The following is a 26,831-nucleotide window of genomic DNA, read 5'->3' on the forward strand; positions in this document are numbered from 1 at the left end:
GGAAACTGGACTGAGGGAGGACTGACATCTTCACAGTGGTGTTCAGATCTGATTCAAGGCAAATCGTAGATGCTTCAGTTTTTTATCCCTTAAACTGAGTCAGGATGATTCATCTGTTTTTAGACAGCACCCACCTATAGAAGGTGGGTTTGAGCTGCGTGCCTCTTCATTCAGTCGCTGTAAGTGTGTCACAATTATCAGTGCTTGTCTGATCGCCATTAGCGACTCAAAAATACTCTACTATGGGAAGAACTGGCTGTCATCTGTTCTGTTCCCCATCCCCTGTGCTGCCCGGCAGTGCCGTGCGGGCTGGGGGTGGGGTTCAGGGCAGCCTCGCAGCCCCGCCTGGGCGGTGTCTGGGAGCCGCGGGCGGCGCCGCACCTGCCCGAGCCCGCCGAGCCCCCGCGACCGCTCGGACACGCGAGGCCGCGGTGAGCACGGGCTGGGAGCGGAGCGGGGCGGCCGCCGGGAGCGGCCTCGCTGCGGGGTGAGCAGAGGGGGCCCCGCTTGCAGCTCCTGCGCTTCGCAGCTGTTTCCCAACTTCTCCCCGTTGTGCCCGGCGGGGCTGGAGCTGGCCCGGGGGTCCGGGGAATGGCGCCGTGTCCTTTGCCCAGTAAAACGGGCGGGACGCAGCCCCGACGAGCCTTTTACATTTTACAGCACCTGCGGTCTGCCCGGGCCTGTCACCTGCAATTTTCGAGAAATTTCACCAAATTAGTTTCACCTGGACTCGATATTTTGTAAGTTTTAACCTGTAAGCAGTGGTTGTAAACCCTAGAGTTAGTCTCTGAGTTTTGGGGAAAGTTTATTGTGTCTTTCTGAGCTCACTTTTCTCAACTGCAAACCTGGTGTGTCTTTAGCTTTTCAGGGCTGCTTTAGGCCTAGTTTTATTTTAAGCATTTTGAGGTCCTTAGGCTGCTTTTAACAGCACAGTGAATTTATTTCCTAAAAAAAAAAAAAAAAAAAAAAAGAAAAAAATTAAAAAAAAAAGGAGAAGAAAAGCATACCATAGAAGCTAAAAATAGGAGATAAAAAGTTTTTATCTAACCACAACTTTGTGCATTGCATAGAAAAAGCTTCCAACAGGACATGATGATGAAGCAGTTCATGGCCATGTTAAAGAAGAATGAAAACGAGCATCCCCCACCCGCCAAACTGCTGGATCTGGCAGGGCAGCTTTGCCAGGAGCTCCAGAGCTCTCAGAGCTCTTCTCTTAGTCTGGAGAAGCTGGTTGAAGCCATGATGAAATGCAAGAACAGCAGAGATTTTCTTACTAACATCCATGTTGTCCGGGCTTGTGTGTCCGTTCATATCCATAAAGGGCAACATGATGCAGCCTGCAGACTCCTGGAGGTAGGAATGTGTTCTTCAGTTCTTCATGGAAACAAAAAGCCATGTTAGAAAAACAGTAGCTGGGAGCCGTGAGTGCAGCAGTACCTGAACTGCAGCACATGGAGCACTTGCAGCTCGTGTAAGGCAGTGGAAGGTGATAAGTGCATTGCTGACCTGCCAAAGCCTTTGCTGCAGGCACTTCGAGTTAATCAGCCAAGGAGAGAAAGGTAACTGGGTGATTATGGGGTTGGCTGTTGCAGGATTTTTGGTTCTTGGAGTTTTTAACCATCTTAGGGCTCAGGACATAGAAGTATTGGGAAGCCCAGCATTAGGGGGCTTGGCAGGGTGGGAATATATGAGGAAGGCTGGATGGTGCCACTCAAGGTGAGGGATTTTTGGCCTCTAGATCTGGTAATGCAGACGTTTGCATCAGGGGAAAAGAAGGAATTAGGCAGCTCCCTGTGAACTTGAGGGAAGGTACAGCCAGCCATATGCTCAGATAATGCATACCAGTCAAACCAGTAGGGATCCCTGAGTATGTTTCTGTTGAGGGTTTTCTCCTTTATACACAGTCTGAATGACTCTCTGGAAAGTTTGCTTATGCACAGTTTTGTTTTAGCATTGCAAGGCACAAGAGAAGGAAGAACTGGTGCAGCTTTGGCATGAGGTTCACTACCGGAGGGTTATGGAGAAGCAGCAGACAGATGTTCTGACACCACTGCAGAAATTCCGTTGCAGGAAGAGGTATTGCACAGTGGGGAAACCAAGATTTATATATTTTTTTCTCTGTAGTTTGCAGATGCAGGGGCTCCAGATGCAGAGGCTGGTTTTACACCTCAAAATGCTGCTTCTTGGAGCTTGGTTTTTCTTGGTATTTTGACCACTTTGGCAATGTGAGAAGATTCCCATGAATGCGAATTGTTCCTTTTGGGTCCTTTTTAATCCCATTTTCTCCTGTGTACAGGAATCCTCCACCTCTTTCCCTTTGTCCTGAAGGTTTGAAGAATCGGAATTTTTCAGAAGAAGTACGCCAGCACCTGTTCAGGTTTGCTGCAGAGGTGACAGCAAATCCAGACAAGAAACAGAGGGTAGGGATATGCTAGGGGTACTTCCAATCAAACCTCTTTGTCACAGAAAAGCAGGACACTAATCAAGAGTCCATAACTGGTTTAATTTTTAAATCCTTGTTTTCAAAAGGCTTACTGGGGCTAGGATTCCTCATATGTGATCTTTCCCTAAAGGTTTCTTTAAAAAATCATGAGGTTCATGCTAAGTAATTTCTCTTGCTGTGGACAAATGTTGAGGGGCAATAAATTCCTCACTGGGTTTTTAACAGTTTTAATTTTGTAGTGATTGAGCACAGGCAGCCAAACAGCCATCACTCAGCAGAGCTCTATTACAATGATAAATAGTTCTGACTTGACTGAACTATATAAAATTGCACTTTGTTCACCAGAACATATTTTGTGCTGACTTTTCAAATGCTGGTAATTTGATGTGATAACACAATAGGCTGTGTTGGTGTATGCATGGATCTGCCTTCTTTGGACAGGGACAGATTTGTAATGGAAGAGATGTGTGAATTAAATCAACAAGCACTGTTGATGACTGCCTTGCCAGGTGAGGGCTTCAGACTTCAATGTCTGCCTCTGTGAAGCTGTCATTTTGTGGGAAGTGCATGGTTTGGTGAGGGTATTATCTGGTGAGCAGTATAGAATAGCAGTGGCTTCCTTAGCAAACAGATTGTCTGGGAGTGCAGGGTGGAATTTGTGTTTTCTATCAGCTCTGAGTTTATAAAATGGTCTCCTCGATGGGATCCACATGGGCTATCAGAGACCTAGTGAGTAAATGCCTCTGACTTTGGAAGGTCTCTTGCTGGACTGCTTTTGGAACTGAAGGGAAATACTTGATTATTTGGATTTTTCCTTTGATTTCTCCCTACACCTGGGTTTGCAGGAGGAACTGGGTCGGGCCATGAACCTGCAACCAACCCAGGTCTATAACTGGTTTGCAAATTATCGGCGCCGCCAGAAATCCCGCCTTGTTCGTGTGGAAGAGCTCAACAATTCCTGTCCTGAGAGGGCTTTGGCTTCCCACAGAAGTGAGCCACAGGATAAAGGATCCAACACTCCACAAACTGCAGGTTTGTCTCTTCCTAATGGGTTCAGGATGTGGTCCAGAGAGGTGAAAATCAATTTGAAATTCCCTCAGGAAGGGAAGGATATTGCTTGTTCAGAACAGCATTATGTGCTGATGGATCAAGTGGATGCCGGAGGACTCTGCTTCAGTCGAGTGCCTCGGTGTTTGGCTCCAGGCTGTCACTCCAGAGGAGCAGACACTGCTAATGCCTGTGCAACAGCAGGTGAAAAGAGATGCCTGGCTTTAAGGAGGCACCAAATGAAAGCAAATACATGGGAAGCAGCAGGTTTAGCTCTCAGATTCTGGAATCAGGGCAGTGCACTCCAGGAAAACCCAGTATTTTCACGTCCTTCCACAGACACTTAACCAAACCTCAGTCACAAGGAACACAGGGGTCTTGCTGCATTTGGCAGATTGGACTTGTTTTGTTGCCTTTTGGAGTAATCATTAGCATTGTTTCACCTGTCTGGCCTGCACCTTTCAGGTGGATCTCATGTGGACATCAGCCCTGGGCAAATAGAGATAACCCACATGCCCTGTGAGCCAGGATGGGAGCAGTCAGCTGCACCTCTGTATAAGCCTCCTGAAGGGACATATTTAAAGATGCTGGAATCCAGGTGATGTATGGCATCTTTACAGTGACAGTTCAGAAATGAAACAACATTTAAATGTATTCACAGAACTGACTTCCATGTTGGTTCCTTGGGGACATCACTTGGGAGCCTTGCCACCACTGATGGAGATGTTCCATGTCCACTCAGAGCAGCTCATCTCCCAGCTGTGGAGGGCAGGATTCAGAGGTTTAGCTGGGGGTCCCCTTTTGGCAAAGCAGTATGTCTGGCTGATTCATTTTCTCCATCATTGCAGCTGTATGCAGAGCCCTGAGCTGTATGAAGCTGGAACAAGCATGGCTTTGTTCACCACTCGCAGCTCTGAACAACCTGTACCCTTTGGCACTGAGGCTGTGAGGGAAGCAGGAGCCTGCTTTGGCTCTCCTGTGCTGCTGCCTGGAGAAGTAGTGAGCAGAGCTGCTGCCAGCCCCTGGCAGGGGAGCTTTGTCCTGCACTCCTACCAGTCCTTTCCCTCTGTGAATTATTGCCTGCCCATGTGGTGGGCCCCTTACAGCACTGGAGGAGGCTCTGGCTCCGTGTGGACCCCAGGTGTAGAAGGTTAGTAAAACTGCACCCAGATTGTTGACCCTAAGCCTTCCAAGCTTCTTTTCCCGTTGCTGTAAACATTATTGCTCAATTAAGTGTCCTGATGAAGGAGAGCAGGGCTCTTTTCCCTAAACTGCAACCACTTCCATAAGATAGTGGTGGGTTCCTTTTAGTGTATCCATTGAGAGAGTCCCTCCAAGTGTTGTCTGCTCACCTTGCCCTTTTGCAATGTTCTGGGTTTTTAATGCCTGTCATCATTAAGATATTGCCTGAGAAAAATCTGGGAACTTAACTGTGACATGGTGCTTGTCTTCAAGTACATGTTTTCACTTTCCTCTCCCTCTTGCTATTTTTTCTCTCTTCCTCTTTGTCTTCTTCCTGTCCAGTCTTGTTCAGCATTCCCACCATCCTTTTCTCCTTCTTCTTCAGAACAGGCTTGATAGGATGTGTAAGTGATGCCCACTTGCTTTTGCCATCAGTGTGTAGAGCAGGAAGGGCTGTAACTGCCATTCACCCAGGCTCTGGTGAATGTGGAGCAAGCAGAGAAGGAATAGCTGGGTCAGAGGTTGGGGCTATGTTATCTGTGTCTGTACTTGTGTTTAATTTGAGCATTTACTTCAGCAGGTTTCAGAGTTCCCTTGAGCACAGTCCCTCAAGCTGGCTGTGTTGAAGCCAGTTCAGAAAGAATCATTCAGCAGTCAGATTTACAGGATGAAAGCTTAATCCTTAGAGGAGGACAGCTAGGGACCCTGGAATCTATTCTTCACAGGTAAAAGGAGGGAAAGCACAGGGCTGCCTAAAGGCAGGAAGAAAAATGGTGCAGAGTCCAGCCATGTCTTGATGTCCTTGTTGAAGAGAGGTGCAGAAATAGTGACACACCTCATTCCCAGGGACTGCTTCTCCTTGTGTCCATCCTTCTTTGCCAGTATTTATATCTGTGCATGGGTAATCTTGTCTAAGTATACAAGTGTGTGTGTGGCACAAAGGAGATTTGAAACCAGCCTAATCAGAGGAGATATGACCCCCTGCTTTTTAGGCAGGTTCAGTTTCTGATCTATTTGCTTGGTTTTGGCAGAAAAGCATAACCTGTACTGATCCAGTGAGGGCTGGGTTGGTAGGGCCTGTACTTAATCCTAAAATAGTTTTTGTAGCTTCACAACCTCATGACAAGATTATTCCATAGTGCAAGCTTTCCAAATTGGAAGACAGAAAGACAGGCACTGTTCTCTTTCTGTTTTCCACCTATAACAAAGGTTTCAGATTTCAGATTTTCCCTGGGAATTGAGATAAATTCAGAGAATGCAAAACAACAAAAATTCGTGCCATTTTCCATATGTTATACAACTTCCATAATGTTATATAAAAATAAACACTGCCAGACATTATGGGCTTCCTTTAATTTACTGATCTGCAAGGCAGAGCAGGAGCAGCAGCCCCATTTTTAACCCTCCGCTTGACACTGACCAGTGTTTGTGCCAGCATGATGCTGTCAGTTTGTCAGAAAGGGAGGTAGAAGAAGCTTTATTCCCACTTTAAAGATGAGGAAGCAGAGGCACAGAAGGCTTTGTGGCTTGTTAAACAACAAGTGAATGCAGTGAGTTACTGGAGATAAGATTGGTGAGGCTTTGGCCCCAGTTCCCTGCAGAAATCATTTCTGCCTTTTGCCCCTGTTCCTCACTTGGCCTGGTGCCTCGTTCACATTCATGTCAGACTCCTTGCTCTGAATTGCTGGGGAGAACCCAGGTCAGGCATTGTAAACCTCAGGCTGTGTTTTGGGATTCACAGTTTTAAACAGTGGCTAAAGATCATGAAAGATCAGCAAGGCTTGCTGGCAATATTTTGGCTGGATTTAAAATTGCATGTTCTGACTCTGGAGTGAGCTCATGTTTATTTTTAAAATATGTTCTGCCAGTAGAAGAAATCTATGGTGAATGTCTCCTGGTTGGGTATGTCAGTGTGCCAGGCATCCACACACCCTTTATCATATTCCTGTGAGGGGCAGGGCTTGCTGCTCTGTGGGCACCTTTTGGTGGGGACATAGGGCTCAAATAACCCTATTTGTAAACACTTTAGTGGCCTGGTCCAGGTCCCCCAAAACCTTGACCTCCTCAAAATTCCATGAGTGCTATGGAACATCAATCTTTTTCAGAAGTGAGTGATGCTTGGGCTGCAATTTCAGCAATTTAATTTTGCAGTTTCTCTCTAGGGAGCCAGGAGAGCTGGTGTGGGTAGTCTTGGGTAAGATGACTGCTCAGTCAGTGAGGATCACCTGTGTTATAAGGCAGAGCCCTCTAACAGAGGCAAGGGCTAGAGAGGAGTATTGGTACCAGAGTCCTCTTGAGCAGTTGTGGTGCAATGAGCATCACGACTCATGGGGGCAAGAGATCAAACTGTCTGATCAAGGCAAATGAGTGTTGATGTCTGTAAGGACAAGGCAGTGATGTTATCCTGGTTTTAGAGGTAAGAGTAACACAAAGAGAAGGAAATGATTTAGCCAAGATCACCTATCTGGAGTGGACTCAGTGTTATGCTCTTCTTGCTTCCTGATCACTGGGATAGAGCTACAAGTCAGCCAAAGGACCCTTAATCTGCTTGTCTCATTTTTAAAGATGCTCACCTGGACAGGATGTGGTCTCAAAGCTTATCAGAACAATTCCTGTTGATTTCTTTCATGGGCTTTTTACAGCCACTCCCACGCACCTGGGCTGTGTCCAAACCTCTTCTGATCTACAGGGCTGTGAGGTGGGAGTGTGAGAGGGAAGCAGGCTGGAAGCTGACTGTCTCCATCTGCTTCTGCTGCCTGAGAGGAGGGGTTGATCCAGCAAGTGGACTGGAAGGCCCTGTGGGACACCAAACAGATGCTCCCCCTTACAAACAGGGGTGGTGTGTCCTCTTCACTCTGCAAGTCAGAACAGGTGGAATGGAGCCCAGCTAATGGTTCTTGCAGAGTGGAAATCTTGTGCCTTCCATTTCAGAGAGAAAAGCACACTGAGCAAGGCATTCTGCATTTGAGCCAGCATATTGATTTAGAAAATGTCAGTGCTGAGATGTTCGTGGTGGCTTACAGCTTCTGCCTCCACTTCTGGGATTCCAGCTCAGAGTGCTGGGAATCCTCCTGCTGTTGGGCTCGCCCCTTTGGACAGCCCAGCATCCTGACAGGGGCAGGCAGCAAGTCCCAAACCACCATCAGAGGCTACTCTTTGCCATGTTGCATAACTGAATTGCAGAACTGGTTGCTAAGGGCACTGTGCATGTCGCTGTAAGTGGGCTGTAAAAAACATGAGACAAATGCTTGAGAGGGTGGCAGAGGGAGTTGAGCCCATTTGTCATTAGGAAATGTGACTCTGAGTGCAGCCTCCAGCAGAGCAGTCCCAGGGCTGGTCACTGGAACCTGGGCAGCATTCCAAGGAAGGGAACTTGACACTTATCCATTGGTTCTGCTTCTTTCCTGTACTCCACTATTGGGCACCTCTTGTCTGGGTCCAAATGGACACGCACCTTGGGCTCTTCCCGGTGGTGGTTTGGGCACTGTTCTTGCCTTAGAGAGACTTTTGAGTTGGTGATGATGGGAGAGAACATCCCATTCTTGAGTACCCAGTGCCCACAGACTGATGTGTTCAGGGAGGCTGGCAGAGCCTCCAGGGCAGTGTGGATGTAGCCCAGACTCCACCGGTGGCCTTGGAAAGCTGGAGCAGAAGTGTAGCTAATGTTGTGTCTTTGTCTAAAGCCACATATTTTGACTCTTAAGGTCTCTGCTTTTAAAACATGTTCCAGGAGCTTTGCTAGACACCTCCTTATTTATGGGGAGTGTTTTGGGGCAGAAGGAAAGTTGGCAATTGAGATGTGATTCCCTGTATACTGCTCCTGGTCAGGGCAGTCTTCCCACTGCAGAACCTGTATTTTCAGGCCATAACAATTTTGAGAAATGGGACAGGTCTGTAGACAAATTAACAGAACTTTACCAAATGAATAGTCCTGCCAACAACCTCTCTTGTCCTGCTGCAAAACATTACAGTAAGAGGCAAATAGAGCATAAATACTAATGCACTTGTATATAATATTTTTTCCAGTTCCTCTCAGACTGTGTTTGGCAGCACTCAGTGCCCACCTGTTTCTGCACCCTATGTGGAAGAAAGCCAAGCCCTGGGACAAAGCCAGGTAAGAACACACCTAAAGTTCAGAGAAAGGAACTCTGTACACACAATCCCCTGCAGCTCTCTCAGAGGAGATGTGAAATCTCATATCATATTCAGTATGAAACATGTTTGATCTAAGCATAGCTCCTGAAGTCCAGTTCAGGGCAAGCTGGGCATTCCCTGGCTAACACCCAGCAGATAGTAGAAGGAAAGGTGGTTTTGTTTTTTCCTACTTAAATTGCTAATCAGACCCTAATTTTACTAAATATGTCATTGAAATGGTGACCAAAAGACCCTGTGCATATCCAAAGTGTCATTGAAATTTTCAGCAATGGAGGGCTCACTTATAGAACAATCACACAAAGATGGCTGCTTGAGATCCTCCTCTCTAAGGTGTTGTGCACAATTTGACTCTGTTCTCTCAGATCTCTTAAAATGTTTAATGCAATTTTCATTTGCAAGTCTGTGTTATTGTTGATGAAAGGGGATTTTGCACTGTTCTGAGATGGCTGATGGCAGTACACAGAGCAGTGTGATTATTGGCCAGGATAAAGAAGGTACTTCCATGCTGTGGGTGCAGTCTGCATTCCTTCTGATGGGGACTTCAGGGCAGTAGAGAATACAAATTAGAAATCTTGTGCTTTCAAGGGGATGGGAGCACATCTCTGAATTTTTACCTAAAAACAGGACCCAAGGAAGCTCTGTCTGAGCTGGACATTGATGTATTTTTTGGCTTCACATGTGTTGGTCTCAGTCAGTCAGCATCCATTGCTGTTTCCCTTTCAGTGTGAGCTGCTGGGGAAAACCTTTTCAAAAGAGATTACAGAAAGCAGGACCCATATCTGCTGGCCTCATTATGAGAAGTGGCTGCAGCTCTGAGGGCAGTAACAGAACCTCTTTTGAGTCTCTGAAAGCATCAATATAAAGATCTGTATCTTGGAAAGTGGCCTTTTTTCCAGCCATAATGTAAGCCAGACGAGAAGGAAAGCTTTGGGCATTAATAATGAATGAGCCTTTTCTAAGATTCCCAGAGCAGGCTGTCTCTAGCTGGTTTTCATCTTGCTGTTCTGCATCCTTGCACTGATTTTTGCAGTGGTGAAGAAACATGACACTCAGTACACTATGGGCAGAGAGCAAGATACTGAGCAATGCTTGTAGATGTCAAATGGGACATCTTCAAATCTTTGTAATAATTACTCAGTTCAAGAATTCAGAAAAGCAATTTTTGCATATTTTTGTGTGAGCTCTATGAAAAGGAAGAACTTGAATGGGTAAATGATTTTACAGCATTCTACAGACTTCCTGGGCACTTTGCTTCTTGCTGAATCAACTTACTCTGGGCTTGTGGTAAGAATATACAGATATTTGGTTCCTATGCCTGAACCACAGAGGTGCAGGTGAAAACTTTCTTTTGTCCATGACTCAAGTTTTTTTGGTAGGTCATACATCCTGTTAGAATCAAAATGAGAGTAAAATGAAAGCAAGCAAACAAACAAAACATGAATTCATTTTGGAGATATTTCATTCTCTCCCTGAGCAGAGCTCCCTTGTCCAGGACATCACTTCCTTAATGATTCAATTCCTGTCTTACCCTCTGCCAGTCACTGCCTTTTATAGGAGTCAAAGCCTCGGGCAAAGTGAAGGGAATTGCTCTGCTCTGAATTCCTGGGAGCTGGATTTGGCATGGATTGTGTTCATCACTTCTACACCCACTGATGGATTACTGTGAATGTGGAGGAGAGGAAGGCCTTTGTCTCTCCATGCACACAGCCCTGACCAGTGCCATCCCCTGCCATTGCACACCTTGTGCTGCTCTCTGCTCAAAGGAGCTCTTCCACCACAACCAACTGTGTTAAAATCATAATGGTGAGGCTTTGGTTCCTTCCTGTGTCTTTCAGGTCCTGGAGGATCCTGTTGTTGACTCTCTAACCAACGACATGTTCCAGGCAGCATGCCTGCTCTGTGAGTTTTCTGACAGTGGACGGATGTGAGCTGCCTGCAGATACACTCCATGGGTCTGCAGTTCCCCAGGAAACACCCCATTGCTTCCTTTTTTCCCCTTTTTTTTAATAGAAGATGGGTCTGACAGGGAGAGGAATAGAGTGAGGGAGAAAGATGGAGGTGTGTTCAATGGTTACAAAGTTTGGTTTAGTTACAGTTTTATTAAGAATTTTGCAAAGCATAGAAGAAAGCAAAGGTGCGCTGTGGACTGTAGGTTTTTCCTGGAGCTGTCTGAAGCTGCACTGTAAATGTCAAAATTATCAAGGCACTGGTTCTGTGGCAGTAACATAGATCTAATCATAGCACTGGCCAGATCCGAGTTGCATCATGAAGGTAAATGAAGCTCCTGTGCTCAAAGGAGTAAAATTTGGTCACATTGCCTTGCAGTGAATATTGGATAACCTTTTATCAGGCTTGGAAAATAAGGTCTCAGTAAGTGCTGGTAAAATATTGCTATTTCTTATCAGTGCCTTCCTGTTTTACAGCAGGGTGTAACTTCTGGAGTGTTCCATACTCTGTGGTGTCACAGGTGACACAAACTGCAGCCCAGCAGAATTTTCAGTGCTAGGGCACACCATTGAATTGGGGTTTAATACAAGAAGTACCCTTCATGCAGGTTTAAAAATAACCCTGCAAGTTATAGGGGAGGGGGTTTGGGTATTTTCGTAAAGTGTTACTGTTTTTTGAAAAACTTGTATTGCAAAATGTATCCCCATTGCCAGACCTCCAGCCCGGAGACACGGGAGGAAGATGGCTCCCTTACCTTTTGTTCCAAAGTTTTCAAGTAAAGGTTTTCACTTACTGTTTCTCCAGAGTTCATTTCTTTCAAGGTAAGGATGTGAAGTGATAACTTTCACGTGTCAATTATGTATTAAAGGGCAGGACCAGCTGTCCTGGGAACACTTGCGGGTGCTGAGAGCCTGAAACCTCCATTATTTTGGTGGCTCTCACCAGAAATAACCCCTTTTGTTTGTGTTGGGAACAGCGGTGCTTGGAAAGGTCACACACGTTATCGTTTATTGCCGGCAACAGGGGGGCCGTGAGTGAACCGGGCATTTCTACAGGGAGCAAAGACGCCGGGCTCGTGGGGCCGCACGAACCCCCGTGAGGGACGAGCCCGCCCTGCCCTCACAGCCCGGCCCTCTCCTCCGCTCGGGGCCGTTCCCGCCGCCCGCCGCCGCTTCCCCATTGGCCCGCGGGCCGCCCGCCGCCGCCTTCCCATTGGTCTGCGGCCGTTGGCAACAGCGACAGATATATCCTGCGGCGCTCTGATTGGCTGTCGCCTCCCGCCGAGCCATAGCAACAGCGGGGCGCGCGCGGCCCCTCAGGAGGCGCGCGGGGCGGCGGGACCCCTGAGGGGCGGGCGGGGCCGCCATGGCCGCGCCTCGGCAAAGCCTCTTCTCTGGGCCCTGTCACCGCTGTCACCGGCCCTTCTGCGGCCCGCGGTGGAACGGAGACGCGACACGGTCAGGAGCCAGCCAGAGACGCGGCTCCACACAGAGGCAGCAGCCCCATAGCAAAATTCCCCCTGGATCTTGCTGGGCTGCTGTGTGATATCCCAAAGGTACTTTATTTTTACTTTAGTTTTCATCCCTGCTGGTGACATGTCACTAAAATGACTGATTTAGGCAGCCAGTGCTACATGATACATGTGGATGAAAGCCAGGGAGGTTACACTTCCCTGCTGTTGGAGATGTATTGGAGTAAAGAGGAATGACGCCTCTCTTACAATGAGATGTATTTTCAGTTCCTTTCAAATACTTGGTTCTGCTTCCTGTCAGGGGAGATAAGATTAGATTAACATTGACTGTATAGGAATTTTAGAGAGCTGTCATTCTATATAGGTTCTTTTCTAAGAAAGCAACCCATGCTAGGGAATGCAGGTATTTTGGTTTGGCATATACGTGACCTTTGTTCTACCACGTTAACAACACCAGTGTCTTAAGACCTTGTAAGTTTTAAAAATAGTTCAAGAACACAGTTGTTTTGAGTTTTTAGTTAAAAAGAAGAGGTTCAATTCAGCAACATTCCTCAGGAGTACTAGAACAACAAGTCTCTTTTCCAAACTTAAATCTGAAAAAAGATTTTCAGCTGAAGCAGAATTAAGGCCTTTTCTCTTATACTTAATGAATTTCATTTCTGAATTTGGTACAATTGCTCTCTGGAGGACAACTGAATTTTCTAGGTCATTTCCCAAGTGAAATAGCTTATTACTTTTCTGAAAATTTATGTTAGACAATTAAAAAGTTTGATATGTAAAATTGAGCAAATTAAAATATCCCTTTAAGAGATGTAAAGTCAAGTGGTTGAAGCACATTGTATTTTGGCCCAGTCTCACCCCGTGTCACCTGGATATTGGACCTGCACAAAGCACTTTGGAGGAGCTAATTGCGTTTGGACAGGAATTTGCAAGTGGTGCCTACAGATGGTCTCAGGACTTGGCCCTGCTGGGTTCCAGGGGGCTGAGCAGCACTCAGGGGTGGGCTGGGCTGAGCTGAGCAGCACTCAGGGTGGGCTGAGCAGCACTCAGGGGTGGGTGCTGCTCCCCCATCCATGAGCCAGAGCAGATGGGGTGCCTGCCCATGCAGCAGAGGAAGAGAACAAGTGAATCTGTGCTGAATGCCAGTAGTGCTTTTGACCTTCTCTGCCTGTGCTGCTGGCTGGAGTTGGTCTTTCAAGGAGAGCCTCGTGGAGTTCTTTCCATTGCATTCACATTGGGGTTGCAATTTGTTCAATTTGTGCCTTACCTCGTTCTGGTTTCCTAGATGTGATTCGTGTCCCCATCATGTTCTGCTTTCCCTGTGCTACCATCTGGAGCAAGCTCTGGATGTGTTTTTGTTGTTCTTCCTTGGAGCTGTACTTGGAAGCACGCTGAGCACGTGGCTGACCTGCCCTGAGCTGAATGTGCTGTACCTGCTGTTGTCATTCCTCCTCCTCCTCCACATGGCTTGGCCTAGCAAAGGAAGGAGCTTGCCCTAGATAGAAAAAACCCAAAGTTATTTTTATCTTTAAATGCATAGAAGGGCCCAAAGTACAGTGCTGGTATGTCTTGATTGGTCACAGAAAGGGGATGGAAATCTAGGAGCACTTTCAGAAGTTCTGTTACTGACCCTCCCTGAGGTGAGAGGGACACTCTCCAATAGGCAGCATCCATGTTTTCCAGCCCTGCTGCTGGAGGTGGCTTTTCTCTTGGCAGTTCAGCAGACAGCCCTGAGCCTGGCAAGGTGGGGGGCTGAGGGGGTTCTGCCCTGGAGTGTGCTGTGGAAAGGGCTCTGGGGAGGTCCTGCACAGGAACTGCCATGAAACCTTCCCTGAGCTGATCCAAGGCATTGCTGCAGGGGATGGAGGATGTGAGCAGCAGCTTCTCCTGCTCACAGCCCTTTGGCAGTTCTGCTTTCTGTCACTGCTGCATCCAACACCCACTCAGGACAAGTGCTGGGGGACACAGCTCCAGGGAAGTGTTTTCAGGCAGTCCCTCAGTCTGGATGCCTGGCTCAGCTTTCCTGGGGCCTCATTTTTAGAGGAAATGAGCACTTTGTGCAGTGACTCAAGTGGGGCACCCAGAATCACAGGCCACTGTTGGAAACGTTGGCAAAGGCATTTTGTTTTATCTCTGCACTTCATTAGTCTTATCCCCAAAGTCTTTCATGTTATGTTCTACAGTGAAAGGTCATTGTTTCAGATCAATCATTTTCAGTGGGATTTAATCCAGTTCTAAGTCAAACTAATCCACTTTGGTAAAGGTTGAAGGGCAGTAAAAATTCATTTAAGACAGATCTGGTCTTATTTTTTAAATGTGGCTGTTGATGCTGAGTCCTTAATTGTTTATGCTCAGCACGAGGTGTCTTTGAGAGAGGTTCCAGAAGGAGTGAGTTATTTTGTGTTCATATTGTTCCTTCCAGTATTTTCTAACACAGGTTGTTTCTTTTTCCTCTTACCTGTAGAGCCTCTTTTCAAAATGGTGCTCTGCTGGCAGCTGCTGATAAGCAGGCTTTTTCATGTTTTCCTGTTGAAGCTTCTGAGTCCTGGTTACTTTCCCCTCATTATATGAAGAGTAAAACTGCATTTTTCTATCTGGGCAGGAGTAGCAAACACCAGAGTCTGAAGTAGCTCATGAGGAGTTAAAGCTGCTTTCAATTAGCCACTGTGTTCTCACCACTTAAAGGAACCCCCACAACTGAGCATGCCTGACAACCCCCTGTGCATATCCCTGAATCATTCTGGCAAGGAAAATCTGCCATCATCTTTTATTCAGACAGAGTGCTGCTCCTCACTGGACTCTGAAATGAGCAGGTGCTGGCAGATAGCACATTTTGCCAGAGAGTTCTGAGGGTTTATCAGCTTGTGTCTGCACAGGATTGTGAACATGCAAAAGGCTGCTGTGTGTGAATACTGAATGGTATTAATGCACTGCAGTGATCCCAAACAGGCTTTGGGGTACACACCTCCCCTTTCCCAAGGGAGCAAGAGCTTCACAGGCTGTGTAACAATCAGTACCCTTGTGTTTTAAAGTGTGGGTTATTGATACACTGAGCACTTCACCACAAGGCATGGCATGAACCCTGGTGCTCAGGCTGAGCAGCACTCAGGCACTGTCATCTTCCTTCATTCTAGGATTTACCCTTGAGTTATGGGGGAGGTTCTGTGAGTGATTCAAGATTAATATGAAATTGAAATATGACAAAGAGTAGAATATTTTCACACACTGTGACAGCCTAGAGGCTTGTTAAAGTGTGCTGTATGGTTTGGCTAGAAGTATGTCACTGAAATTACAGTCCCTTGTGGTTTGGGAGAGAATCATCACACTACAGCTACACCCACTGCTATCTCGTGCTCTGATCTTGTCACTGCTTACACCATCTCTCCTCCTGGTGCACATTTATTTCACTTTACTGGGGAATGTGCTGCTGGAATTCTAACAATAAAAATTAAGCCTCTGGAAGAGTCTGTCCTGCAGCACTGTCTGAGCACCATGACCCACGTAAGGGCCACTCACAAGTATTTCCAAGACCAGATGTTCACAAACTCCATCTCTTTCTCTTCCACAGTTGTCTCTGCTCCCTTTGCTGTGATGTGGAAGCTGGTTAACCTCCCCCACCAGTGGGTGGTTTCTCTTCTCTCTCTCTGTTTTTCAGTATCTTGTCCCCAAGACTTTCATCATTTAGCAGTTCCCTAAATAAAACATTTCCTTGCTGCAGAAAGGAGAGGGAAGATCATTTTCTCCAGGGATCAGGAGCATGTTAGTGGCAGGGACTTTGTGGCATCACTGCTGTGGTTCCATGAGTCTCAGAAAGAGTGGCACAAAATGTGTGTGTGCTCAGAGAGCAGAAAGGGGAGGTTTGCTCCCTCAGTGCTTCCAGGAGAGCAAAAAGGGGAGGTTTGCTCCCTCAGTGCTTCCAGAGAGCAAAAAGGGGAGGTTTGCTCCCTCAGTGCTTCCAGGAGCACACAAGGGGAGGTTTGCTCCCTCAGTGCTTCCAGGAGCACACAAGGGGAGGTATTCCACCCTGGGGATGGCACATGGTGGTTTCCTTGTGGTGGTGCCTCTGCAGCAGTTGCCTGCAGCTGAACATCAGCCCTGGGGAGACCCCTGTGAGGCAGCTGTGGTGTCCCCAGTGCCCCTGTGTGAGTGAGCCCTGAGCTGGAATGGCATTTCAGCACAAAGCTATTTATGGAACATGGGTGCTGGCCAATAATCAGATCTGCCCGTGGAGCACAGCCACTGCCTGAGGTCATAGTGCAATTTTCAGTGTCATAAATTTCTCCATCTACAAATTCTTGCTGGGTGTGGTCACTTTGGGAACAGTTCTCAGTCCTGCCTCAGGAGAGCAGTGTTCCTGAGCTCTGATGGGAATCACAGAGTGATGCTGGTGTCTGAGCTCAGCAGGGGAGCCGCAGGCATTCTGCACTCTAATGAAAGGCCTGCTGATTTTTTCTTTTCCTTTCCAGTTTTGTTTTAAGACATTGGAACTCATAAATACTGTAGAAGATTCTAACACTCCCTGTGTGAGCTCTAATTCCTGTTTATTTGTACCTGTGTATCTGTGGAGCCTCTGCTGGGGGTGGGGAGCAGAGCCCTGGGCACTGTGTGCCAGAACAGAGGTGCTGTCCCCAGGCCTGGGTGTGAAATGCAATCTCCTCCCTTTCTCGGGGTTACAGTCACACTGTGCAAATGCTGCACACAATGTTGCCTTATTTTAGCACTTTTCCTTGAAACTGTTGAATTTAGATGTGTATCTGGTTTTAGAGCAGTGAGGTTACACATGACCTCGTGGATTCCAGGTTAGGAATTTTTGAGATGCTTTAGACTGAGAAATAGCTGTTTTACAGAAGCCTTAATTAAGGAAACCAAAGCATTTAATGAGAATGTTTTGTGCATGTGTGGATATATCCACATATATTTGGAAGATTAATGCAGATTGGTTCAGTGGGTGAATAACTGGTTTTAAAAATACTTTGTAATCCATTTCCCTGGGGAGTCTGAAGCTGCTGTGCAAGACTAGAAAGCTGCTGGTAAACCCTACATATTTTCAGAGCTGTTGGAATCCTTTGCAAACTGACTAATCTCTGCTGAGAAATTATTCCAACTGCAAAGGTTCCCAGCTGAACTGAACTGGGCAAGGAGGATTGGCACATCTCTCACTACTCTTGCCTAAGGGTCACATGCAGTTAAATTTGTATTTTTACATGGAATCATATATTTTTAAAATTACATCTTTGCTGTCTATACCTAAACATTTATTCTAAGGTAAAATCAATGCAAGTTTTAGAATAATTTTGATAATAAATGGAATTGATGCTTGAGTTCAGGTTTTGGATGTCACTGCCTTCTCTTAGAAACAGTGAAAATAAAATTCCAGTAGGGAAAAGCCCCATTTGGCTTGCTGGGATGAGTGCACAGTGGTGTATGTGCCTCACACTGCTGCAAGGGCTGTTTCCAGAATGTTCTGATAGTCAGTTTATAACTTGCTAAGTTATCTCTTTCATGCCTTATCACATAAAACTATTAGAGTTTATTCTTATTGATCATATTTATTTATGTCTTTTAACAAGCAGTATTCATCTAATCCCTTTTAAAACCACAGAATGGCATTGGGGTGTAATGCACAAAAGCCAGCAGCACTAGACTTAAGGCTAAAAACTTTTGTCTGACACCAGGGACTGGATTGACTCATTTGAAGCAGTGTGAGAGTACCGAGGGTAGTGGAGGGGTCGGGAGCAGTGAGAGCAGCCCTGTCCCGGCTTCCCGGGGTGCTCCTGGGCTCTCTCTCCTTCTCTTTGGGGGTGAGGATGGACGGGAGCTGGAATGGCCTCGGGTGCTCCGGTGCTGAGCTGCCCGCAGGGGAGCAAACCTTGGCTCGGCTGTGCACAGCTCCCCACACCTTCAGCGCTGCAGGCGTGTCTAAATGCTGCCCAGGGCTGAATGGGAAAATGAATCCATGATTTATTGTAAGGGATGAGTAACGTGGCTCCCAGCGTTTCTGTGGACACCAGCAGCAGTTTGTTGTTTGTGCAAGGTTCTTACCCTGAGATAATTTTATTGTCAGAATGGTAGTCTGTCAATTTATGAAAGAGGAGCTTGACTATTACACATTAAAATACGTAGTAAAATTGAATTAACTGCATCACTCAGGTAAGGTGGTGGAATTGGTCCGTGGTGCCACCCCCACAGCTCGGGCTGTTTGAAGGCAGCCGGGGTGCGAGATCCGCTCATTTCCCCACAGCGGCACGGCCGTGCCCCACTGCGGGCTGCGGCCGCACAAAGCAGCCCTGGGGCTGGGCAGGGTCACACACGTGGGCGCGGAGCGTGGTCACCCTGGCCGTGGTCAGGCGGGGGCGGCCCGCCCTGCCTCGGGCGAGGCCAGGCAGGCCCGGTGAGGCGGTGACCATGTCGGTGTCGGTGTCCGAGCCCGTGCCGTGCCCCGTCCCGCAGTGCCCGCGCCCCCCGCCCACCTCCACCTTTGCAGCAGGAAAATGCAGCACTCTCAACGCGCACGCGCGGCCCGCGGCCGGCGCCCCGCCATGGCTATTTATAGCAAGTGACGTCACCTAGAAATAGAGCGCGGGGGAGCGGCGCCCCCTCCCCTCCCCTGCAGCACCGCGGCTCCGCCCCCTCGTTGCCTTCCCGGCGCGCAGGCGCGGGCGGCGGCAGCAGCGCGAGGCTCCGAGCCGCACACGCCGCGGTCGGTCCGGGAGCGCGGCCGGCGGGCGAGGGAGCGGCGGCCAGCGCGGCACAGCCCGGCACAGCCCAGCCCGGCACAGCTCATCTCAGCCCGGCACAGCCCGGCGGGCGGCTCCGCTTACGGTTCCTGCTCCCGCCACCCGTGCGCGGCCAGCCGCACATCCCCGCCCGCCTTCCGCTCTCTCTGAGGGGCGCGCAGAGCCCAGCCCGGCAGCCACCACGGAAGCGGCCATGGGGGACCGAGAGCAGCTGCTGCAGAGAGCCCGCCTGGCCGAGCAGGCGGAGAGATACGATGACATGGCCTCGGCCATGAAGTCGGTGAGTGGGGCCGGTAGCGTGGCGGCCGTGGGGCGTACTCGGGGAGGAGTGTGCCGGGGAGTAGTGGCGGGGGAGGGAGGGAGAGGAAGTGCGGGCTGGTCCGAGGCGGGGTTGGGCCGGGGAGGATGCGAGCCGCCGGCTCCCGCCCATGGCGGTGAAGAAAGGAGGGCGGGAGCCCGACCGTCCCGCCGGGACAGCTCGCCGCCGTGTGGGGCGGTGCCCGGTACTACCTGCCTTGGGCAGGGATGAGACAAAGAGTAGCCGGTCCAAACTGGACCAGGCACCCCCTTTCAAAATGTGTTTCCTTGTCCTCCTCATTCCCTCCGTTCCCTGTCTCGCAGCCCTCCCGCTCCCTGGCTGTCCCTGCCCCGGGGGTGTGGCTGTCCCCATGCCCTCCTCTCCGTCTCCCCACCGCGCCAATCGGGCTCGCAGTGCGACCATTTGAATGGCGCCCGCCTCTCCTGGCGGCGGGAACGCTGTGCATTCCTTCTGTGCTACACGTGGGGCCCGTCCTCGCCCACCTCCCTCCCTCCCACCCCGACCGGGTGCTGGGTTCACCTTGGGGTGCATCTCCCCTTCTGGGCATCCGCCAGCGTCTGGGGGCGCTGCTCCCGTGGGATGGGCACTGCGGCGGGGGCTGTCTGGGGACACAGCCAGAGGAGCCCCTTCCTCTTCTAGACGTTTCTGTTGCCTCACTCACTGCCGTCGGTGACTCACGGACTGTAGCTGCCTCCAGGTGTGAAAGCTGCCCCCCCCCGTTCCAGGAGCGTTTCCCGAGCTTTAACGTTGCCTTTTTGCCTCTTCTTTGTAGGGTAACAGTTTCTCAGTGCATTCCATACCCTGTTGAATACTGAGATGTGTTTAAACAATGTTACATTTGCAACTCTGCTCCTTTCAGAAGCAAGCAATGAAAATTATTTGTACTGATCTGACTGTACTGATACATAATAAAATTGTAGAATGGTCAAACCTGTTATGTCTAGTCCCTTTTTTGAAAACAAAGCATTCACAGGATCCGAATGTTGTGGGTAATGTTAATGCCACTGGATGCTTAGCAGTGTCTTTCCATATCAGATTACAGTTGGTTTGTTCTTGCTGATCTGTCCTCTGTGAACACCAAAGGCACCAAGAGGAACTGTTTCTCTTGAGAGTTCTGCTGTTTGAAAGCAGGAGATGATTTTAGTTTGAAAAAGAGCAGCTTCAAATGGAGTCCACGTTTTTGTTGTAAGAATGTCACCTCCCTGAAATGGGGGCAGTAAAAAGACACTAATTTTGCTGCTTTTGTTCACTATTGCTATTATGTTGTAATAAATGTTACAACCAGTGCAGTTCCAAAACAGTGATACTAATGAGTATCTCAATGCCAGAGCCACAAGACATTAAAATGAGGTGTATTTCTAATTCTATCCCTAGAGTTCTTGATACAAATAATATAATAGTAACAGCTCCTCTTTCAGTTGGTAATTTAAAAGATGAGAGAGAGAACCCACTAAAACTACTGCTCAAGAGGACAATTTCTGGCTGTTGCTAGTGGAAAGTTTTACATTTCTCCAAGAACTGCAGACCTGCAGTGTGTGTGGGTCCCTGGGCGCATGTGAAACCATGAGAACACAGTAGCTTTGCTTTAGGAAGTGTAAATAAAGTACTTACAGCTAGTGTGCATGTCCAGGTGTCTTCAAACTGTTCTAATTGCTGTGCAAATTTTCATTCATCTGGAGCTGAGCTATTCTCATTTATAATGCCACTTCTGCTCACAAATAATTTGTGTGATCATGAGCTTCTGGAATTGGGAGCTTCAGAATACTTTGTAAGTAAGTGGAGTCTTGAAACATATAGATACTTTTAAAATACAAAAAGCAAGCTGAATTTAAAAGCAACAGTTCCCTTTTTTAGAGCTGTTCATACACTGTTGCCTGGCTGTGATGAGCAGCTCTTGGCTATTTGGCTTTCCCAGGTGGTCACTCCAACTCAGCAATTTCCAGAATGCTCTTCAGTGTTGAGGTTGATTTTGTATGTCTGAGCACAATCTGTGGAATGTTCTGAGGGCTCTCCTGGCTCTCCTCACAGCTCATACTTCTGTCTCAGTGATTGCAAATAACTGAGAGGTAATGCAGAGAGCTTTTAATCCATATAGTTTAATATTGAACTAATCTTGTAATCCAGAGAATTTAGACTTCCTCCAGAAGGAAGGAAATCAGGATTCTAACTCAGAAATCTAATCTCCAAGATATCTTTATATTATATATATATATATATATATATATATATATATATATATATTAATATTTGAAAGTTTATTTTATTTTTTAAAATCTCTGAATGTGACACATCTGATACTTTTTAAAGGTGCTATATGAAAGTAGTGTGCTTTCAGTATAAACTGAAATCTGAACAATTTCAGTTTGAGATATTACTGCACTTTTCAATACAGAATGTAGCAAGCAGCATGGTAGTTACTTCAGAAACATAAAGTAACAAATGTTAGTTTTAGTGAAAGTGTCTTTGCCTGATTTTTGACTGGGGAAAAAAGTGGCAAGGCTGCTGTTTCATTTGTCAGCATAAAGCTGGAGAAACATTCATTTTTTATTCCCATCAATTCCTTCTATAAACAAAAAAGCAAGACCAAGTAGCAGTTGTAGCTTAAATAAGGAATTTACTGCTCAATACAAATTTTTGTTGTTGTAAACATTTTTTTAATGGAAGAATTCCAGTGTTTTTGATTGTAATGTATAAACAGGAGAGGAAAATGAAATAGTTGCTGTTACAAATAATTGGTTTAGTTTACTGAACCCATTAATTTGTAACTATTAAAGTCATTTTAGTACAAATCCAACCATATGTGAATGGCATTCTTGCATGGGGCATGGCATTGCCATTGCATGAACTGCTGCTCCAGGATCCCAGCTGTCTCAGATAAAGCTGACATGGTAGGTACAGAATTGTTTCTCAGCACACTGAGAGAGATGCTTTGGGTGGCAGTGTGCTGAAAGGTTCTCAGTGAATGCAACAAATGCTTCAGCATCCTGAGATTTCTGCATTGGTTTAGATAATTCCAGAAACCATGAAAAATTGTAGCTGTGTAAGCCTTTTGTTTTTGGATAGTATCAATCCTAATAGGTAGTGCTTATGACCTCTATTGATTTATGTTGCTTTTCCAGTATAGCTACATAGTGGCAAAAAATAATTTATTTTTAACATTGGTAACGTGGGTGATGTGAGATACAGAATTTTAAAATTAGTCATGTGAGAAATACTGCACAGTGAAATAAATTTAAATATTGAATTAATTTTTTTGAAACAAATAGCTTGAGGTTCTAGTTTGTTATGTAGGCTTTATCTGTATATATAAATGGACTTTAAAAGTGTGGGATATTCTGTATTTTTGTCACCTATCCCTGACTGCCTGGTTTGGGGTTGATAAAGTTGTTTGTGTAGGAGAGGGGAATGAGTTGTCTTTAATGGAAGCAGTGCCCTCCCTGCTGGGACATGGCTTCCCCATGGCCTTCTCTGGGGTACCTGTAGCTGTAGAATTCCAGTTCTTGCTGTAGAGCTCTGAACACACATGATACAGAAAGTGATCTGGTTTAAATTCATTCATGGTTTCTACTTGTTCCACAATGATGGATTGCATAACTTTGTATCAGGCAAGTTTTATTCATTTAACCTGGCTCTGTACTGGCTCAGGTACAGTGATTGCAGCTCCTGGTTGAGAACTGGCTTTGGCTGGCAGAACCAGAATAATCACAGGGTCAGGTCATGGATCTGCTCTCCATTGTGGAACTTTTCACTTTGGGGTGTTTTCCTTGGAAAGGAGCTCAGCTTGGTGTATGGCCTGTGTGGGATCACACACAGAATTAATTTATTGATTTCTGAGCTGATGGAGTGCTGCACGCTCATTAGCACAGGGAGTTAGGAATTCAGGGTTATAGTCAGGATTCCTTTTACATGCTCCCATTTTGCTCACTAAACAGTGAAAGAACTGTAAATATCTTTACTAGAGAAGATTCAGGTAGGTTGTGGTGGGGATTGTTGAGGAAAATATTGCTTGGGAGCTATGATGAAGATTCTGAAGATGTCATTAGAGTTTATTCCTGTGCATTTCATCCTCTGTAGGTTGCCTCTAATTCTATTAGGACAAGCAGAGCAGTGTCTTTTGGGAGTTCAGGTTCCTGAACTGTGGAAAAGTCAGTTTGGAGATAAAACTAATTGACTTAATATATTTTAAGAACAAGCCTAATTTTGAAAGTAATTTCTTAGTGTAAGAGTTATAATTTACATAAAGTATTTTTTTGGATCTGGAAATGAGCACATTTGTTAGAAGGTTCACTGCCTGCACCAGCAGTCTCAGAATAGTGCAAATATTTGTGACTTGATTGTAGTGTGTAAGTATTGGCTGTGAGCACTCTGGTGCCTGTCATCAGTGTAAATGTGCACATTTTAAAAATAAATAGTTAATGATTTTAACAGTGTCTCAGCAAGGACAGGTTTATTTTCACACCAAAGTACATATCCTTAGACTAATTTAAAGCAATATGGCTAAGGTAGAGGGATTACATTTGTCATCCTAATTCCTTTGAGTTTAATTTCATGCATATAAATTTTTAAAAGTAGAACAATTTCAAGCGTCCATGTGTGTGATATCCTGAATTAAAACATCAAGTGAAATAGGCCTAAATATACAATATGAGAAGTATTGGCCTTCTACCTCACCTTTTTGAAGCAGCAGTTCCAAGTTGGTCATGGCTTCATTCCTGATTTGCTGTCCTATTTCTATGCAGATTCTTTCATGTCCTATCCCTGGAATTTCTCTGCAGCCAGTTAGCAGAAATCAGGGTAGCTTTTGTATTCCACTGTGTAATCACCACTACATGTCTGAAAGAGACCATGGAACACTGATTCCATCTGTGCTGTGCAGAGTTAATGACTGCAGTGCTTCCATCTCTGCTGTCAAATGGACACAAGCAGCAGGGGACAGAAATGGGAGAATTGCACCAGCTCCCAGTGTCACTGCTGTGCTCCAGAGTAAAAAATTGGTTCTAGGTACATTTAAATTCATCACTAAATGTGTAGTCTGTATAATTAGAACAGACTTCCTAAAAAATCTCAGTCTTCCTCTCTGATTGCTTCTCCATTACACAGGCTTGACTCACTTTTATTCAGTGAATGTTCTTTGCAATGGCTTTAAATACCCCTTCTATTCCTTCAAAACCATGGGCATTTCTCTCTTTTAAGTCCTGACTGCAGAACCGTTGTGAACTTTCAATGTTACAAAGTTAATCCTGTCTAGAAGGAATTTTGGGTTCTAGAAGAAGTTTTGAATCTTGCATTTGTGATGAAAGTATTGAAGGAGGTTTGCACACTCTTCTCTAGGGCAAACCCTTTAAATTTGCTCTTTGTGTGTATTTTCAGGTAACTGAGCTGAATGAGCCCCTCTCAAACGAGGACAGAAACCTGCTGTCTGTAGCCTACAAGAACGTGGTGGGAGCCAGACGGTCCTCCTGGCGCGTCATCAGCAGCATAGAGCAGAAGACCATGGCAGATGGCAATGAGAAGAAGCTGGAGAAGGTTAAAGCCTATAGGGAGAAGATAGAAAAGGAGCTGGAGACAGTCTGCAATGATGTTTTGGCTCTCCTAGATAAATACTTGATCAAGAACTGCAATGACTTCCAGTATGAGAGCAAGGTCTTTTACCTGAAAATGAAGGGGGATTACTACCGCTACTTGGCAGAAGTTGCTGCTGGAGAGAAGAAGAACAGTGTGGTGGAAGCCTCAGAAGCTGCCTATAAAGAGGCCTTTGAAATCAGCAAAGAGCACATGCAGCCCACTCACCCCATTAGGCTTGGGCTGGCACTCAATTTCTCAGTGTTCTACTATGAAATCCAGAATGCCCCTGAGCAGGCCTGCCTTTTAGCCAAACAAGCCTTTGATGATGCCATAGCAGAGCTGGACACACTAAATGAGGATTCCTACAAGGACTCCACTCTCATCATGCAGTTACTTCGAGATAACCTCACTCTGTGGACGAGTGATCAGCAGGATGAAGAAGCAGGAGAGGGCAATAATTAATAAGCTTTTCTCTGATCCCTCTTTCATCCACTTGGCCATCCCCATCATCACCAATATTTCCTTGCCACAGTCACACTAAATATCTAGTGCTAAGCATATCTGTATTGTACAGCTGTTCAGATCTGCTGTCCACTTTATCAAGAAGCAGTTTCAGATGAGTCTTCATGGGCATTGATGGATTGATTGGTTTATTGGCCCTGTTGATCTTAGTTGCACTTCAGCAGTGCAGAAGGAGGCATTTTTAATTTGCCTGTTGATTGGAAAATAAGGAAAAGAATAATGGAAAGTGATTGAGGATAACTAGATTCCAGTTAAAGTTCTCTGTTTGCAATGAGCTGACAGTTCTGTTAAGCAGTACATTTTGTGCATGCAAAGTAAATTAGCCACCCCAAATTTTTTTCAGTCAAAGAAAACAGTTAAGCTGATGTGAAATGACAACTCTGTTCATCAGTTTACAATAAACTGTTTGAAATGTGAGGTTTCAGTAGCAATTTGGTTTTTTTGCCTCTAACTTATGTGCACAGTTTCTTTAAATGCAGTGCATCTACCTAAGAGTTTTGATACTTGTAACCTTTTGCAGTTGTTTTGAAGAATCATGAATTTATTTTTTGTAAACTCTTTGGCTGTTTGGTTGTCTGTGTATTCTGACAACTCTATGTCAATATTTGCCCATGTTAAGATGGATGACTGGGAAGCCAGACTTCTAAATTAAATGTTTTGGAATTAAGTGAATAAAATAAATTGCTGCTTCAGGGATGTTATCTCTACATGAGCTGTCCTGTCTTTTGTTTGGAGCAGAGATAGAGTTACCCAACACATCACTGACAAGTTAAAACATATTTAATCAAAAGTTTAGTGAGAAGTTGACACATGCTAAACAACAAAAACGCAACATACTGTGCTGAAAGAAGAAAAACCCAAACCCACAAAACCCAAAAGCACCTGCAGTGGGGTCACCTCTATTAAAGTGGAGTTTCCCAAGGTGGCATATTTAGATGTTTGCTCAGTACAAGAGCTGCTGAACAGCTGTAAAGCACATAACTTAGCATATCAATGAGAGACTTGTGTTTGCTTCTGCCCACTGCAACTTCTAAGCTTTCTCTGAAGTGCTGATCACCAAATCAGCTTTATAGATTAATCTCCCAGTAGCTATTTCATATTTACCTGCTTCAAACAGAAGCAATACTTGTTGCTAAAGACTGCCTTTCTCTATTTAACTCACTTAAGTGTAGAACACAAACTTAACACTGTTTTTGTTTTCTCCCAACAGTTAGAGTACAGGCACGTTTATTGGTGCTGAGCACACTTCTGCCATGGTATGTCCCAGAAGCAGGAGAAGTTAGCTGTATCCACTGGCACCTGAGCTAGCTCAAAGGTCATGTAAGTTCTCCTTTATCAGAACTGATAGTTTTTAATGATAGAAATAATTATTACTGGTCAGAATTACCCACTACGGCTGCTCATACTTTTTAAAAGCCGTGCACTGGTTCTTTTTAAGTATCC

The 26,831-nt window shown here is 46.1% G+C and overlaps 1 protein-coding gene across 1 annotated transcript; it reads left to right on the forward strand.

Moving 5' to 3' along the window:
* The first annotated feature begins 18,935 nt into the window (after positions 1-18,935).
* Positions 18,936-26,095, forward strand: YWHAH (tyrosine 3-monooxygenase/tryptophan 5-monooxygenase activation protein eta). Its single transcript, XM_058037049.1, has 2 exons — positions 18,936-19,262; positions 24,672-26,095. The coding sequence occupies exons 1-2, from the start codon at positions 19,176-19,178 to the stop codon at positions 25,326-25,328; spliced, it is 744 nt and encodes a 247-aa protein (XP_057893032.1). The 5' UTR covers positions 18,936-19,175; the 3' UTR covers positions 25,329-26,095.
* The last annotated feature ends 736 nt before the right edge of the window (positions 26,096-26,831 follow it).

The sequence above is a fragment of the Melospiza georgiana genome, chromosome 18 (assembly GCF_028018845.1).
Source record: "Melospiza georgiana isolate bMelGeo1 chromosome 18, bMelGeo1.pri, whole genome shotgun sequence".
Taxonomy (NCBI): Eukaryota; Metazoa; Chordata; class Aves; order Passeriformes; family Passerellidae; genus Melospiza; species Melospiza georgiana.

Bases quoted from the DNA above. Each gene is read 5' to 3' on its own strand.
- YWHAH (XM_058037049.1), top strand. From the start codon at position 19,176: ATGGGGGACCGAGAGCAGCTGCTGCAGAGAGCCCGCCTGGCCGAGCAG. The intron at 19,263-24,671 runs GTGAGTGGGGCC...GTGTATTTTCAG, and splicing joins TGGCCTCGGCCATGAAGTCG to GTAACTGAGCTGAATGAGCC.